The 14,844-nt window shown below is 37.5% G+C and overlaps 1 protein-coding gene across 1 annotated transcript in view; it reads right to left on the reverse strand.

Moving 5' to 3' along the window:
• The window catches only part of LOC115079196 (catalase-like), a 36,572-nt gene extending 22,744 nt beyond the window's left edge, over window positions 1-13,828 (reverse strand). Inside the window, exons 1-6 of the mRNA XM_029582447.1 lie at window positions 13,741-13,828; window positions 10,158-10,329; window positions 9,418-9,528; window positions 4,370-4,500; window positions 1,297-1,401; window positions 738-863 (exon numbers count right to left, since the gene is read on the reverse strand). Of these exons, the coding sequence (XP_029438307.1) occupies window positions 738-863; window positions 1,297-1,401; window positions 4,370-4,500; window positions 9,418-9,528; window positions 10,158-10,329; window positions 13,741-13,803 (708 nt within the window). The 5' untranslated portion in view covers window positions 13,804-13,828. The remainder of the gene's footprint in view (window positions 1-737; window positions 864-1,296; window positions 1,402-4,369; window positions 4,501-9,417; window positions 9,529-10,157; window positions 10,330-13,740) is intronic.
• Between the last annotated feature and the right edge of the window lie 1,016 nt (window positions 13,829-14,844).

Here is a 14,844-nt window from a genome sequence, read left to right on the forward strand (position 1 = left end):
AAATACTTGAATCAGCAACTGTGTGGTCACTCCTTTCTGATACTGGGGTCCCTCTTATTATTTTTTTTGAAATTTTGTCTCCACCAACGTTTTCAATTGGAATTTTAAGGACTCTGTACAATGCACACTCTCTCCAATTTAGAGTTCCTTGTAAGTGGTACCTGAGTAATGCTGGATCTCTCTGCTTGGATTCTTCTTTTAAGCTTCATTACTTTTCTTTTCTTGTTGCATGAGTTAGGCACCTCCTTTAATTCTGTATACCAAATTGGTATTGCTTGTGGTTAAGTCTTCCCTTTCTCATTCTCCCTCTCACAAGCTGAATACCAGATGGGTATTCTTCCTCAGGTTTTCTGCCGGATGGGCAACGAATACCTCGGATGGAGGGGCATCAACCTAGGACATTTCTGTTCCTCACTCCTCTTTATATGGGCAGGAAGGATGGATAAAACCTTCCTTCCAAGCAAAAATCTCACAGGATACTTAACTACAGTAGAGATACTTCACCAACTCCTGGGTGCCAGTTGGAGTTACTTTCTAAAACTCATCAGCTAAGGCTTCGGGCTTTTGCTCTGAAAAATTAAGCAGACTGGAAGGAAACTCATCTTTTCTCCGAAGTCAAACTAAAAGTCCGGAGATGCTAGGGATCCCTTGCTTGTATGCAAACAGGGTAAAGGACAGAGGCACTTAAATAGTTTGTCTAAGCCATTACTACAAACATTTGACTTTTCTGTCATTACCTTATAATGGAATTTGCAGTAAACAGCTTCGCCTTTAGCATTCACCAGTTTGAATGCATGAACTCCAAAGCCATCTATATGACGATATCCGTTAGGAATCCCATGATCACTGAATACATGAGTAACCTGACATAAAGAAACGAGTGAGTACTGGAACTGCAATCTTTGAATTATTTTATGATTATTTATGTTCATTTGGCAAACAACATTTTTTTGCAAACAACCAAAATAGCCATACTTCCGACTAGAAAAAAAGCACTAATTAGCACTGCATAACAAAGATAAATTCAGAGATATCTGACTTTACAAATAATTTTAACAATTAAGCTAGGCTCAGGTGTGAGTCTCCTATCCTACAAAGCAGATGGCAGAGGTGATGTGATTGATCCCTGGGAAGGAGGGAGGATTTTGCCATTGTACATGCCTTCTGGCTCTTGATATTCATCCAGTAAATTGGATTACTGGAACAGCCTCTAAACCAAAATGTGCAAATCTGAGATTATGGACATTTCTTTTTAATACAGAAATAAATACAAGGGAATGGATAAGCCATAGTCACCTCAAACAGGGTCTCAGGGCGCAGACTGAAGAAATCCCATAGCAAGTTAGGATCCTTGCGATGAGTCTGAGGGTTCCTCTTCTGGGCATGAGACAGGGAAGGGAACTAAAATAAAACAAGGATGATTGAGAGACATTTTTCTGCAAACAAACGTCTTTTTTCTTGTTATATTTCTAGTAAAAGTGCTTTTCCACTATACAGAAATTCCAAATCTTATAGATTGCTATAGTGCAGCTGGGACTGAACTAAATGCAGATCCAAGTGGGTTTGAAGTTGCCGGTCAAGCCAATAAGTAGAGTCATTCAGTTCCTTGATGGCCAGTTTTGGAAGAGGTCTAATTAGTAGTCCCTTGGCTAATGTAATGTTTACTTGGAAAATATTAGCTATTTTTCTTTTTAAAGAACAGTCACAAAAAGAGCCACTAAATAAAGAATTTTAAAACAACTATTTTGGGAAGGTCAATTTTCAAAGCCATTTACTGGCCTGACTGAAAATTGCCCCTCCTCAAATGTGAAAATGCGTATGGGCAGCTTCCACGTGAACATAAATGGGGCGTTCCTGTGGCCATGTTTAGGTCAGGGGAGGAAAACAGCCTGCAATCATTCAGTTTTCAAATATATATGTGCTATTATGTTTTCCCTCCTCCCCAAAGCCCGTCCTCAATAGCAGGTGCCCTTACATGCACACTTTGTACTAGCTTATTTTCAAAGAGGTGTATGTCTTTGAAAATGTTTGCAGCTGCATGAGCTAACTGGAAATTCTCCCCTAAGAGACAGAAAGCTATTATTTGAGATGAAAGGCTGTGCACAGTAGTATGTAAACAGGAATCACAGACAAAACAATGAGTTGTAATGGATAGGCAACTGGCAGTGGCTGAATTGTTGTTAAACTATATACAGAGACCAATGTAGTATTGTGTTAGCATTGGCCGTTAGGGTATATTAATTAACATGTAAATGAGTTTGCATTAATTTACTGGCATTAAAGTTAGCAAATTAGTGCAAAAACCCAACTACACCTCCCCAAGGTGTAGTAATTTTTTTTGTGTTAACGGGGCTGTAATTACTTTTGTACTTTTTTTTTTTTTAATATATATTAGTTTTCTGTGTGCTAGGGTCCTGTTTTGTGAAACAGTGCTGGAATACTTGAGATTAATGTAAGAGGCAAAGATATTTAAAAAAGACTTAAAGATTTGGTTGCTCAAGCAAGCATTTGGAACAAAATAATGGAACTATAGCATATTAAAGAACATATCACAGTCTTATGAGAGTTTGGTAACAGAGACTTTTAAGCTTCTTATGTATTATGTTGGTGTTATATGCATTTTTTTTTATTATTATTATGTATGTACTAAACTTATAAACTGTCATGCTTGAAAAGGTGGGCAGTAAATAAATCCTTTTGAATACATAAATAATGGGCAATGAGCTATTTTGAATCTCCTTAGCATAGGCTTTTGTATTACAACTTTCTCAAACTAGTCTATGTGCTTTAAAAATGCTGCTGACATGTAAATTAGATTATGTGCAGTAGCAGCACTTTTAGTATGTGCTTATGCCTATGAAAGCCTTTTTAAGCTTGCTTTGGGTGCAGTGTTCCTATGTATATTTGCACCTGCTTTGTGTGCACATAGAATTTTGCTGGCAAAATATAAGCACAAGAGCAGAAAATACCAGCTGCACATGTACTTTTTAGCCACGTTGAGGATGTGTAAATGGCTCAGAAAATTGTCCTGCTTGTGATTTTCATATAGAAAACCTTTTGTAACTATGGCCCTGTATACTCGAGGTGTTCATTTATTCACTTGCACAAAATCAAGCCCAGCTACTCATAATCTTGCTACGCTGCAACTCCCTGAGGCAGCAGAAGCTCTATGAGTTATGCCCCATATTTATGGGTAAAATGTTTTGATAAATCAGTACCAGAGATTTTAAAAAATGTTCTCCCTGTGAGTGTACAAATCTGATTTTACTTTGGAAATTGATTTTCTATTCTAAAAGTCATAATATAAATTTTACGTATGAAACACCCTACTTATTTCATTTTCTTCCTTATTTGGACTCACAGAGCATGTTTAATGTTGTTCTACTTAATAGAACACTTTGTTTTACTAGTAGGTAAGTTTCATTAATATAGTCTTGAAATAATTTACATTTCCTTATTTTTTGCTTAGGGCGCTTTTCAGGGTGTGACAACTCAATGTTGTTGCCAAGTTAATCATTAAGATTTGTTTCATCTCAGTAACACATTGAAAAAAGTTGGGAGAGGATTTTTTTTTAACATATTAATTAAATGGGAGTTAGGAAAAGCTACAACACTGAACAATCCTTAAAAATCAAATCACCAACCGTATACATAGAAATGCCTGGTTTCTTTGAAGGCGTAAATAAACATATAGATAAAGGTGAGCCGGTTGATGTAGAAAATGTGGATTTACAGAAAGCATTTGACAAAGTTCCCCCAAATAGACTCCTCAAGAAATTAAAAAGTCATGGGATAGGAGGCAGTGCTGTTGTGGATTGGTAACAGCTTAGGACTAAATGGTCATTTTTCCAAATGGAGATAGGTCTTCTCTTTAGTGGAATACCACAGGGACCTGTGTTGTTTAACATATTCGCAAATGATCTGGAAAAGGAAACGGTGAGTGAGGCAAACAAAGTTTGCAGACAACACAAAATGATTCAAAGGTATAAAAACAGCAGCAGATTATGAGAAACTGCAGAAGAAGTTTAGGAGTTTGGGGGAATGGCAGACTAAATTTAATGTGGAGAAGGAAAGTGATATATATTGACCTTCAGTTTTCCAGCTGATAATTTTGTCAAGTTGGAACATTTCATGTGCATTAAAGCATATAAATAAAATAGCATGAAAAGCTGGAAATAAGTTGTCAGTTGCTGCTTATTACATTTATAAATCAGAGCCATATTTCTGACAACATATAGAATTTCCATGTTGCATCTAGTAGTCAGGTTTGTTCTGCCTGGTTTGATATGTTATATAATGTTTTAAGTATGCCAGAAGATCTTAAAGCAAATACATGTCTACTCTTAAAAGTTTTAAAAGATATGCTGACCATAATAGGGTCTCTGATAAAGAAGACAGGGGCGTTATTTCCCGCAAGGTCCCAGTTTCCCTCCTCTGTGTAGAATTTCACTCCAAATCCCCGGGGGTCTCGGACAGTGTCTGCTGAGCCGGCTTCTCCAGCTGTAAAGAACCAAGAAGCATATCAGCCACAAAGATACAAAAACTCCAGATCTAGACAAAGGCAGATGTACTTCAACAAAAAAATTAATCTGCTTAAAGACTGAAGTTTCTCTTTCTTTTAGCTACACAAATTTATTTTAAAAATTTAGAATTTGCTGATCCACAATTCTCAGCAGAGAGCAATATTACTTCAATAATCAATAAAAGCAAAAAATCATGAAACAATAAAAGAAAATAAGACAAAAATTACAGTACAAGAGAAATAAAAATTAAACAATAAAATACAATCTTAATGACCAGGACACATCTCTGCATGTCTAGCCAAGATAGAACCAAAACATTAAAACACCTGGCTTGTCAATGCTTATTGGTAACACATTCCATAAGCAAAATTACAAAACCAAACCACATAACGGAAAACCAATAAAGGCACTGATTTACATGACCAGATAAGCTTGCATGTTAAAATATATCTTGTTTGGGTGGTCCAATCAAAGTGTTGCCACCACTGTACAGAAGCTTTAAACATGGATGTGAAGATCTCAGTCTCCAAGAGTTTAAGATCCATGAGATGATAATCCAAACACCTTTCTTATGGTATTTCCTATGGTTCTGAGGAACCATTTCTTTTCCCCAGTAAGAAGGTGTTGCTTCATATGTATAACTGCAATTGAAAGGTTAAGGGACCAACTTTTTCTGATTCTGCTCTATATACATTTTTCACACAATCTATGTACTGGGATTTAAAGAAACAAAAGTTAAATTTATGTGTATCCTTTATTATTAAACTGTACTGTGTGCTGTTTCTATCAGTAGAACCTACACCAGGATGCATGGGGGGATGACCCAAAATTATCCAATTTGTTAAAACAGTGACAGACTGTGAGGAACTGCAGGAGCATCTCATGAGGCTAGGAGATTGGGCATCTGAATGGCAGATGAAATATAATGTGTAAAAGTGCAAAGTGATGCACATAGGTAAAAATAATTCCAACTACAAGGACACAATGCTAAGTTCTGTATTGGGAGTCACCACCCAGAAAAGGACCTTGGAGTCCTTGTGGACATTGAAATTCTCAACTTAGTGTGTGTTGGCAATCAAAAAAGCAAGTAGAATATTACGAATGATCTGAAAAGGAATAGAGAATAAAACAGAAAATATATTGCTTCTGTATCGATCCAAGGGAGAAGTGTTGCTCATTGGAGATTTTAATCAGCTGATTGTAGACTGGAGAATCCCTTCTGTGGAATCCTCAAGAAGTAGAGAGATAGTGGATGCCCTGAAAGGGGCTCTTCTCAAACAAATGGTAATGGAACCCATGAGAGAAAGTGTGATACTTGACCTAGTGTTCACAAATGGGGATATCTCTAATGTCCGGACAGGTGCCCACCTGAACACAAGTGATTATCAAATGGTATGGTTTGATATCGCGAGTAAGATAAAGAGAAGTCACATGAAGACCTGCGTTTTGAATTTCAAAAATACAAACTTTGACAAAATGGAAATGTACCTGGAGGAAAAACTAGAAAACTGGATGAGATGGAACAACAGTGGGCTAAATTAAAAGGAACTATTAGAAAGGCAACAAATCTATATGTTAGAAAAGTAAACAAAAGTATAAGGAAAAAGAAACCAATTTGATTCACAAAGGAGTTGGCTGCAAAACTAAAGGCAAAAAGATCAGTAAGCATAAAAGATCTCAAAAAGAGGAACACGGAGAACAATATCTGGTGAAATTGAGGGAGACAAAGAAAGAAATCACAAAAGCAAAAGGTCAAGCAAAAGAAAGAAGTGCCAAAGAGATTAAGCGAGGAGACAAAACATTTTTCAGATATGTAAGAGAAAGAAGGAAAGCCCGAAGTGGTATAGTGAAACTAAAAGACAAGGGGTAATGTGTAGAGACAGATGAAGAAATGGCAGAAATATTAAACAAATACTTCAGTTCTGTGTTCACTAAAGAAAACCCTGGAGAAGGACCATTGCTGGTTGACAAGACTGTAGAAGGGAATGGGGTAGACACAACCCCCTTTTACAGAAGAGTATGTATGGGAAGAGCTAGGAAAACTGAAAGTGGACAAGGCCATGGAGCCAGAAGCAGTACATCCCAGGATACTAGAGGAACTCAGAGACATCCTGGTGCGTCTGCTGAATAACCTGTTCAATAGATCCTTGGAAATGGGAGTGGAGCTGTGAGATTGGAGAAGAGCGGTTGTAGTTCTGCTTCATAACAGTAGTAGCAGAGAGGAGGATAAAAACTTGGCTTCACCTCGTTGGTGGGAAAATTAATGGAGACACTGCTGAAGGAAAGGTAAGTTGCTGGACCTGAGGCAGCATGGATTCACCAGAGGAAGGTCCTGTCAGACAAATATGACTGAGATTTTTGATTGGATGACTAGAGAATTGGTCTGAGGAAGAGCACTCAATGTGATCTACTTGGATTTCAGCAAAGCTTTTGATACTTCCTGCATAGGAGGCTTGTAAATAAAATGAGAAGCATGGGAGTGAGCAAGAAGGTGGTTGAATGGATTATAAACTGGTTGAATGATAGGAGTCAACATGTAATGACAAATGAAACCTACCCTAAAGAGAGAGATCTATGTTAAGCGGAGTGCCACAGGGATCGGTACTGGGACTGGTTCTCTTTCAATATCTTTGTGAGCGACATTGCGAAAGAGATGGAAGGTAAAGTTTGTCTGTTTGCAGATAATACTAAGATTTGTAACAGAGTGGACATGCCTGAAGGCGTAGAGAGAATGAAAAATGATTTACAAAAGCTTGAAGAGAGGTCAAAGATTTGGCAGCTGTGATTCAAAGCAAGAAGTGCAGCATCATGCATCTAGGATTTGGTAATCCAAAAGAGCTTGAGGTTGAAAGACTGATGTGCATGGACCAAGAACGGGATCTTGGGATGACAAGTGTCTAGCAATCTGAAGATGACAAAGCAATGTGACAAGGCAATAGCTAAAGCCAGAAGAATGCTGGACTGCATAGAGAGGAATAACCAGTAAAAAAAAAAAAAAAAAAAGAGGAGATGAGACAATGCCCTTGTACAGGTCCTTGGTAAGGCCTCACCTTGAGTACTGTGTTCAGTTCAGGAGCCCTTATCTCAAAAGAGACAGAGACAGGATGGAGGCAGTCCAGAGAAGAGTAACCAAAATAGTGTGGGGTCTGTATCGGAAGAATGGATCTGAATATGTATGCCCTGGAAGAAAGGAAATGCAGGGAGGATATATGATACAGACCTTCAGATACCTGAAAGGTTTTAATGATGTACAAACATCAAGCCTTTTCCATTGGCAAGAAATCAGTTGAAATAGAGGTCACAAAATGAAACTCCAGGGAGGACATCTCAGAACCAACATCAGAAAATATTGCTTCATGGAGAGGATAGAGGATGCTTGGAATGCCCTTCCAGAGGAGGTGATGAAGATGAAAATGATCAAAGAATTCAAAATGGCATGGGATAATCACTGTGGATCCCTAGAGGATGGAAAAGGGTACATGAGGGGTAACTTGCTGAGGTTGTTATTACTACCATTAACCAATAAGCCTTGATACTGTTGATGCAAATCCAACATTGCTCTCTGTTTCAATGGCATGGGGAAAATGGGAAATGGATTCAGACTGCAACCAATGAGGGCTACAATTTTTATGGTCTGGGGAACTGATAAATATAGGGGTAATTTGCTGGTGCAGATCTTACTACACTTAACCAATAAGCCTTAATACTTTTGATGCAACTCCAACATTTCTCTCTGCTTCAACGGCAAGGGAAAAAGGGAATTTGGATTCAGACAACAACAAACGATGGCCCTGACTTTTACAGTCTGGGGAACTGATGCAAAACAGAGGAATAATTCTATGGCCAAGTCCATAAGCCAAGCTTGTCAAGTAGCACTATCTGAATTTTCAAAAAGGCTCATCACCCAGTAAAAATGTTGCTAGAAGTAGATTTTTATGGGTTATCATAAGGCTGCACAGAGCAGCAGTTGCTATCCTTTAGAGAAACATGGGGTAACCTGCACAGCCTGGCAGAGGCTACCATAAGAAACTTGGTGGGCAGACTGGATGGGCCATTTTGGTCCTTTTCTGCCATCATTTCTATGTTATTATGGTGTGAGTGCACCTTGAGCATTGTGTACAGTTCATAGAACAGCTCCCCTATGATTAGAGGCTATGCAGGCTAGGTCTCTTCAGCATGGAAAAGAGATGGCTGAGAGGGTGGAACAGGTAAATTAAAGAAGTTTATTTATCCTTTCAAATAATGCTAAAACAAGGAGAAACTCAATGAAACTAACAACCAGTAAATTTAAAACAAATCATAGAAATTCCTTTTTCACTTAGCACACAATCAAGCTGTGTAATCTGTTTTCAGAGGACATGGTCATGGCAACTAGCATAGCAGGGTTTAAAAGAAGTTTAGACAAGCTCCTGGAGGAAAAGTCCATAGCAAATTATTAACCAGATATACTAAATACTTTTGCTATCCTTCGGGCTGATACAGTACAGTGCGCTCCGACGGAGCCCACTGTTAACCCGCCATTGGACGCGCGTTTCCCTTACCCCTTATTCAGTAAGGGGCGGAAAACGCTCGTCCAACCCGCCGAACCTAATAGTGCCCTCAACATGCAAATGCATGTTGATGGCCCTTTTAGGTATTCCCGCGCGATTCAGTAAGTAAAATGTGCAGCTTGATGGACCCTGGCCTAACCTAGGATGATATGTATTTGTTCTTATGATCTAATAAGTAGGAAGAGCTTGTCCTTCATAAGTCTGCATGCACTGAGAGTGAAAATAAATACCTAAAACTAAATGTTTACAACCAGTAAACCTGCACAGCATGGCTTTACTTTCAATAAAGCTAAGAATTGTAAAACTGTTTACACTTATTTTAGGGTGAATTTGACCAGACTTACATGCAGTGGAGAATCGAACTGCAATTGGAGTCTTCTTTCCAACATACTCAAATACTTTAGCTTTGCAATATCGTGTGATGTCATGTGTCACTTCAAAATAGCCAAATGCTCCTGTAAAGAAATTGTGATACTAATAGTAATAATCCTAATATAATAATACTAACAAAATCAACTAATACAGCAAACCTTGAGTGAATTTTGGCCTTGCTGGCCTCAAGTCACTGCAATTTGGGACCTAGAACAATTTAATGCAGAGTTAGGATGGCATCAGCACTTATGTGCATACTTGTGATTTAAAAAAAGTATGTCTAAGTATACACGTGTAAATTATATCCTCCAAAGAGGAGGTGTAACTTCATATTTACTTGGCTAATTACCTAAGTATTTTCAAAATGAACTTACATGTGTTAATTTGCTTTGAAAATACTGGTAGTATATGGGCTGTTTGAAAATTACTCTCCATATTCATTAGATATTTAATTTTACATTGGGAGTGTCTGGTCCTCTTTGTTGTTATTGTCTTTCATATTTCCAGAATTTTATGTCTGAAGCCTAAGTGTACCTCTCAAGTATTTCAACAGGTCTTACTACTAAGGTTATTTGAATTGTTATAATTAGCTCCATTAATTGGATGGGACTTGAAATTCAGATATTTGTCACCTTACTACAGTTTACTGTCTGTGGTATATAATACTGATAAGGAAATAAATACATATTTCCCTTCTCCTAAGTGAACTCACCTGCTCCCTTGGCATGTACAACTCTCTCCGGGATCCTTTCCCTGCTAAAGTGAGCCATCTCTTCCTGGTACACTACATCCTCAATTAGGAGAGGCCCCAGTTGTCCTGCTGTCATAACATTAAGTTTGTCTCCTGTTGGGACCCCTGATGCAGATGTAAGAACATCAGGATTCTAAGCACAAAAGAATAATTATTACAGATATATTATGCAATATAATGTAGTAGTCATTATAATCCAGTATAAAAAGTATGCGATTTCTTCACTAATTTTATTTATGTGTAATATGGGCTGCTTGGGTCTTCCTACTTTCATCCACCTCCTCTTTTTGGTGAATGTAAACTCTAAATCGTTTCCTGAGGGTCTCATGCCTTGTTGTACATGGATGAAAGGCATCTCTTCTGCATAATCCTATATCCCTCCACAAGGAGCCCCAGACTCTATTTTTCCTTGCACTAGTCTTACAATAAAGTGCTGAAACTCTCTGTACCAAACAGGAGAGGTATCTATGCTCTCCAAGAGGCAGCTAAAAGAAGAACAAAATATAGGCCAATGTACTAAAGTTCGCTGAACTTTGCATATACTTCAGCAAATAGCAAATGCTATTTTTCAGCTGAGACTTATATGCAAATAAACCTGGTAGAAAAATACTGGTTGCATTTTTGCTATGGAAATTAAAAAAAAAATAAATATATATATATATATATATCTACTCTACCACTTACTGAGGTGTAGGTATTTTTTGTGAAATTTTCAAAGCAAATTTCTTATGTTGTTTTACTATGGACTATTAGTTAATGAGCTGCTTTGCATAATTTTGCATATCACAGCAATGTAATAAAAACATTTTTACATTTTCACAACTATTAAACTATGCACAAAATGATGTTATTTGCAAAGGAAAATTTCATAAAGTCCACTTTCAGTGATAAAAAGGAAAATAGTACATACTATCACAAATGTACATTTTGTAGATACATTTACACATGTAACTCCTTTGAAAATTAACATTATCATAGCCATTTTCAAAGCCCATTTACCTACAAAAGGCCTGATTTTAAAAAGCATTTACATGCTTAAAATTGTGATGAACATGTGTGACTGCTCTTTACCTGTGTAAGTGGGCTTTTGAAAATTGCTACAATATATGCCATTGTGAATTATCCATATGATTTTGCTTGCGTAAGTGCATTTTGCACAGGTAAAAGCCATTTACCCATGTAAATTTTATTACTATGTAATTCAATTTGTTTTTTGTTTACCTTGATTACTATGTAATTTCAAATTGTTTACTTGGTTATGCTTTTCTCTGACTATGTTACTTAAGGTTTCATAGATGTTCATGGTTCCATGTAATGCCTACAGGCAAGTTTTCTGTTCATTGTAAACCGGTTTGATTTGCATCTAATGTAGGAAGATCGGTATATAAAAACTATAAATAAATAAATAAATACATTCTATTGATTTAGTGGCCTATACTATAGCAATTTTCAAATGCCCACTTACATACGTGAAGTACATTTACAAATGTAAAACCCAGTTTTAAGTGTATAAATCCTTTAACAATTATCCATTTGTCATTTTTATAGATGAAATGGGCTTGTAAAAATAAATTAATCTCAGTTCAGTACATCAGCTTCTTTGTGATACCATAAACGCTGAAATCAGCAGACTACAACTCCCAAGAAACCAATTGGGTCTGTTCTGACAGCTTGCTGGTGGCCTCGGTCCAGGAAGACCCTTTAGATAAATGCAGCCGTATGTTCAGGCAACAGCCTCCCTAGTATAGTTGCTGTTTAGATTATTATAACACTTGGTGATAAGACACTGGAGTAAGTATAGAAACTTGGTACGCTTGTCTACCCATAATGATAGCAAACCAGTGAGGAACACAGCAAAACCTGACTTGGATAAGAAACAATATACTACAAGCAGTCAAACTTCTATGGGTGGCACTTGGAACATATCCTTAGCAATATGGTTCAGAACAGCTGGACAGACTGGATGGGCCAGTTGTTTTTTTGATCTGCTGTCATCTGTTATGTCATTATGATAACCTTAAGGTTGCCAAACAATGTGAAAAGGTAATGGGGAGAGCCAGTGAAATGCCAGGGAACATAGGTGAAAAGGTGAAACTAGAAGGAAAAATAAGTGGCAAGAACTCTGTGTAAATCATTGGTGATACCACAGACTCATCTAGAGTACAATTTTGGAGGCCAAATTTCTAGAGGTTATAGACAAACAGAAATTGCTCAGAGATGACTATCAAATTGGTACAGGTTGTGCAACGTAAGCCATGTGATACAAGACTTTAATATGCATAGTATGCACTGGTAATGAGTCACTGGGTCAGCCCATCAACTTTATGGTAGTATGTCCCTTCCTTAAAATTCCTCACCCTTTCTTCATGGGGAGAGGGGAGCTCTTCCAGCTCTGCCATTACAAAGTCATCTTGTTACAGAAATTCTCAATTTAAAATAACTCAGAATGCAAACAGTACAGTACCACCATCTAAAACATCAGAAGTGCAGTGTACAGACGTTTGCCACAGAAGCAGAAAAACTTGTCATGAGTTATAAAGACAAATAGCAGAGGCATGGGAAAGATCTACTCCCAGATTGTTCAGAAATGTAAGCAGTACAACTAATTTTAATGCTGCCTCATACAAAGTTCAATTTTGGGAACTATTTTTGTGAATATTTAAAAGCTTCCTGGGTATGAGTGTTTTTAAAAACATTTTGTAGAGATCACTTTTTGAGACACCTTTTGGAATTATTCGTTTGACATAAATAGCAGAGGGTACGCAATCTTGGCATCTGAAGCCTTTTCCTCCTTGTAAAAAAACGTTTGTTGCAGATGGTGTGATTTAAACAGTTTTTGGTGTGATTTTGTTGACGCATGTTTAGGCATTGCCCCGCAAGCCTCCGTAATTATCTGAGCAGTTAATACTATCCAAAAGTACTAGAAAATCTTTGCTATTCCATATATAACAGTGTGAGATTCAACTGGCATTCTCCAACCAATTTATGCTGTAAGACACTTAACAGCAAAGCTGCTTCCTGTTATCACTCCAAAACCGCATTGTTTCTAAGGCAAAAAGAAGTGGTGTAAACAGGATTAATGGAACAGACATATTTATATTAACTGATTTGTGATTTGATAAACGTTAAATGTAGGGATTTCCACAGATATATCTGTAATATTTCTGCCCCCTCATGTCCAGTTCCATTCTTAGCTCCCTGCTCTCCCTCTTATTTAATAAAAGGGGTTAAAGTTTGAATGGCTGCTTCCAGCCTCAATATGCTGGCAAATGACAAGGAATCACTCAAAATGATAGCTGTTAAGGGACATCTACGAATTTCTGTTAAGAAAATAACCTTGGAATCTTGTGCTAATTTTTTTTCTACTAGATTCCTTAATCTAGCAACAAAAAACAGGTATTGAAATAAAAAAAGAATTCAAGAAAGTGCATTATAAGACTGTAAGGTTAGCACAGCAGTAAAGTACTGTAATGTTTTTCTTACTATTTGTAGTAACTGCATGTCAATGATGAGGACACAAGACAATAGTAGCATAAAACAGTACCTGGCAGCCTTTGCCTGGCTCCCCATTCTTCTCTTCAGAAGATTTGCCTTTGTAGCTGGCCATGTTGTGTCACTTCTGCTAACACTTGCCTGCGTGCGTGCGTGTAATATATATTACAGCGAGATAATTAATGATATGAAGTAACACTTGAGTACCGCCCTACTCTCACAATGCACATAGAGTTGTTGCATCACTTCTAGCATTCTGGGTGAGCAGTAAGGGTAACTCCCATTCGTGTCTTCTTTAGACCACAGTATCTACCCATACTAAGCACAATGGAAGGAATAATGAAAAGCTGTCAGCTAAATAGTTACAGATCCTTGAAGGATTACATTTGCTTTTCTTTGGACTCAATCTTACCAGCGTTGACATTTTTGAAATGTCAGGCAAACTGTCTTGGTAATAAGTCTAAGAAATAAGAAGAATGTGCCACACCACAAGCAAAAATCTAGGATTTTGCAATTAGTCCCTGAGTGAGGTGACGTTTTTCCCATATGAAGGGCACAATTTAGAAGTGCTTCAGATCAATGGTAGATTGTGGACAGTAAGCATAGGAAGGAGATTTATTTATTTTGATTTTTTATATACAGATATTCTTACATAAAATGTAAATCAAACCGGTTTATATAAAACTGTAGAAGCAGGAAATATACTTCCGTTGTCTGATACAATGAACATTTATAATTTAACTTATCAACGAGTCTAAAAAGTTGAGAAAAGGAAAGGATCTTTTTCAAACCTTTTTACATGGGTAAACAGCGGTTTTCTCACATAAAAAGCTTGTTAGAAAACGGCCTTTCCCCACCCTCTTTCCCCCTGCCCCACTGCAGGTAAAAGTCCACATGTTCAGGGATTTCATTTTCAAAGCAGGTGGTACATGGCTGCAAAGTACTCGGCTACAAAATATGCGAGTACAAAGTGCTGCATTCCTCTGCCCACCCATGGAGAGTTTCCCTTGCAGTCCTACAGGAATTTAAAAAATTGCCCCCTGAATATGATGCTGCAGCTGTACCTATACTGAAAACTCCCCCAGCAGTGTAAGGTGCAGTATTTCAAGAATATGCATGAGGAGGAGTACTGCTCATCCCATAATAATAATAATGA

This window comes from Rhinatrema bivittatum, chromosome 17 (genome assembly GCF_901001135.1).
Source record: "Rhinatrema bivittatum chromosome 17, aRhiBiv1.1, whole genome shotgun sequence".
Lineage (NCBI taxonomy): Eukaryota > Metazoa > Chordata > Amphibia > Gymnophiona > Rhinatrematidae > Rhinatrema > Rhinatrema bivittatum.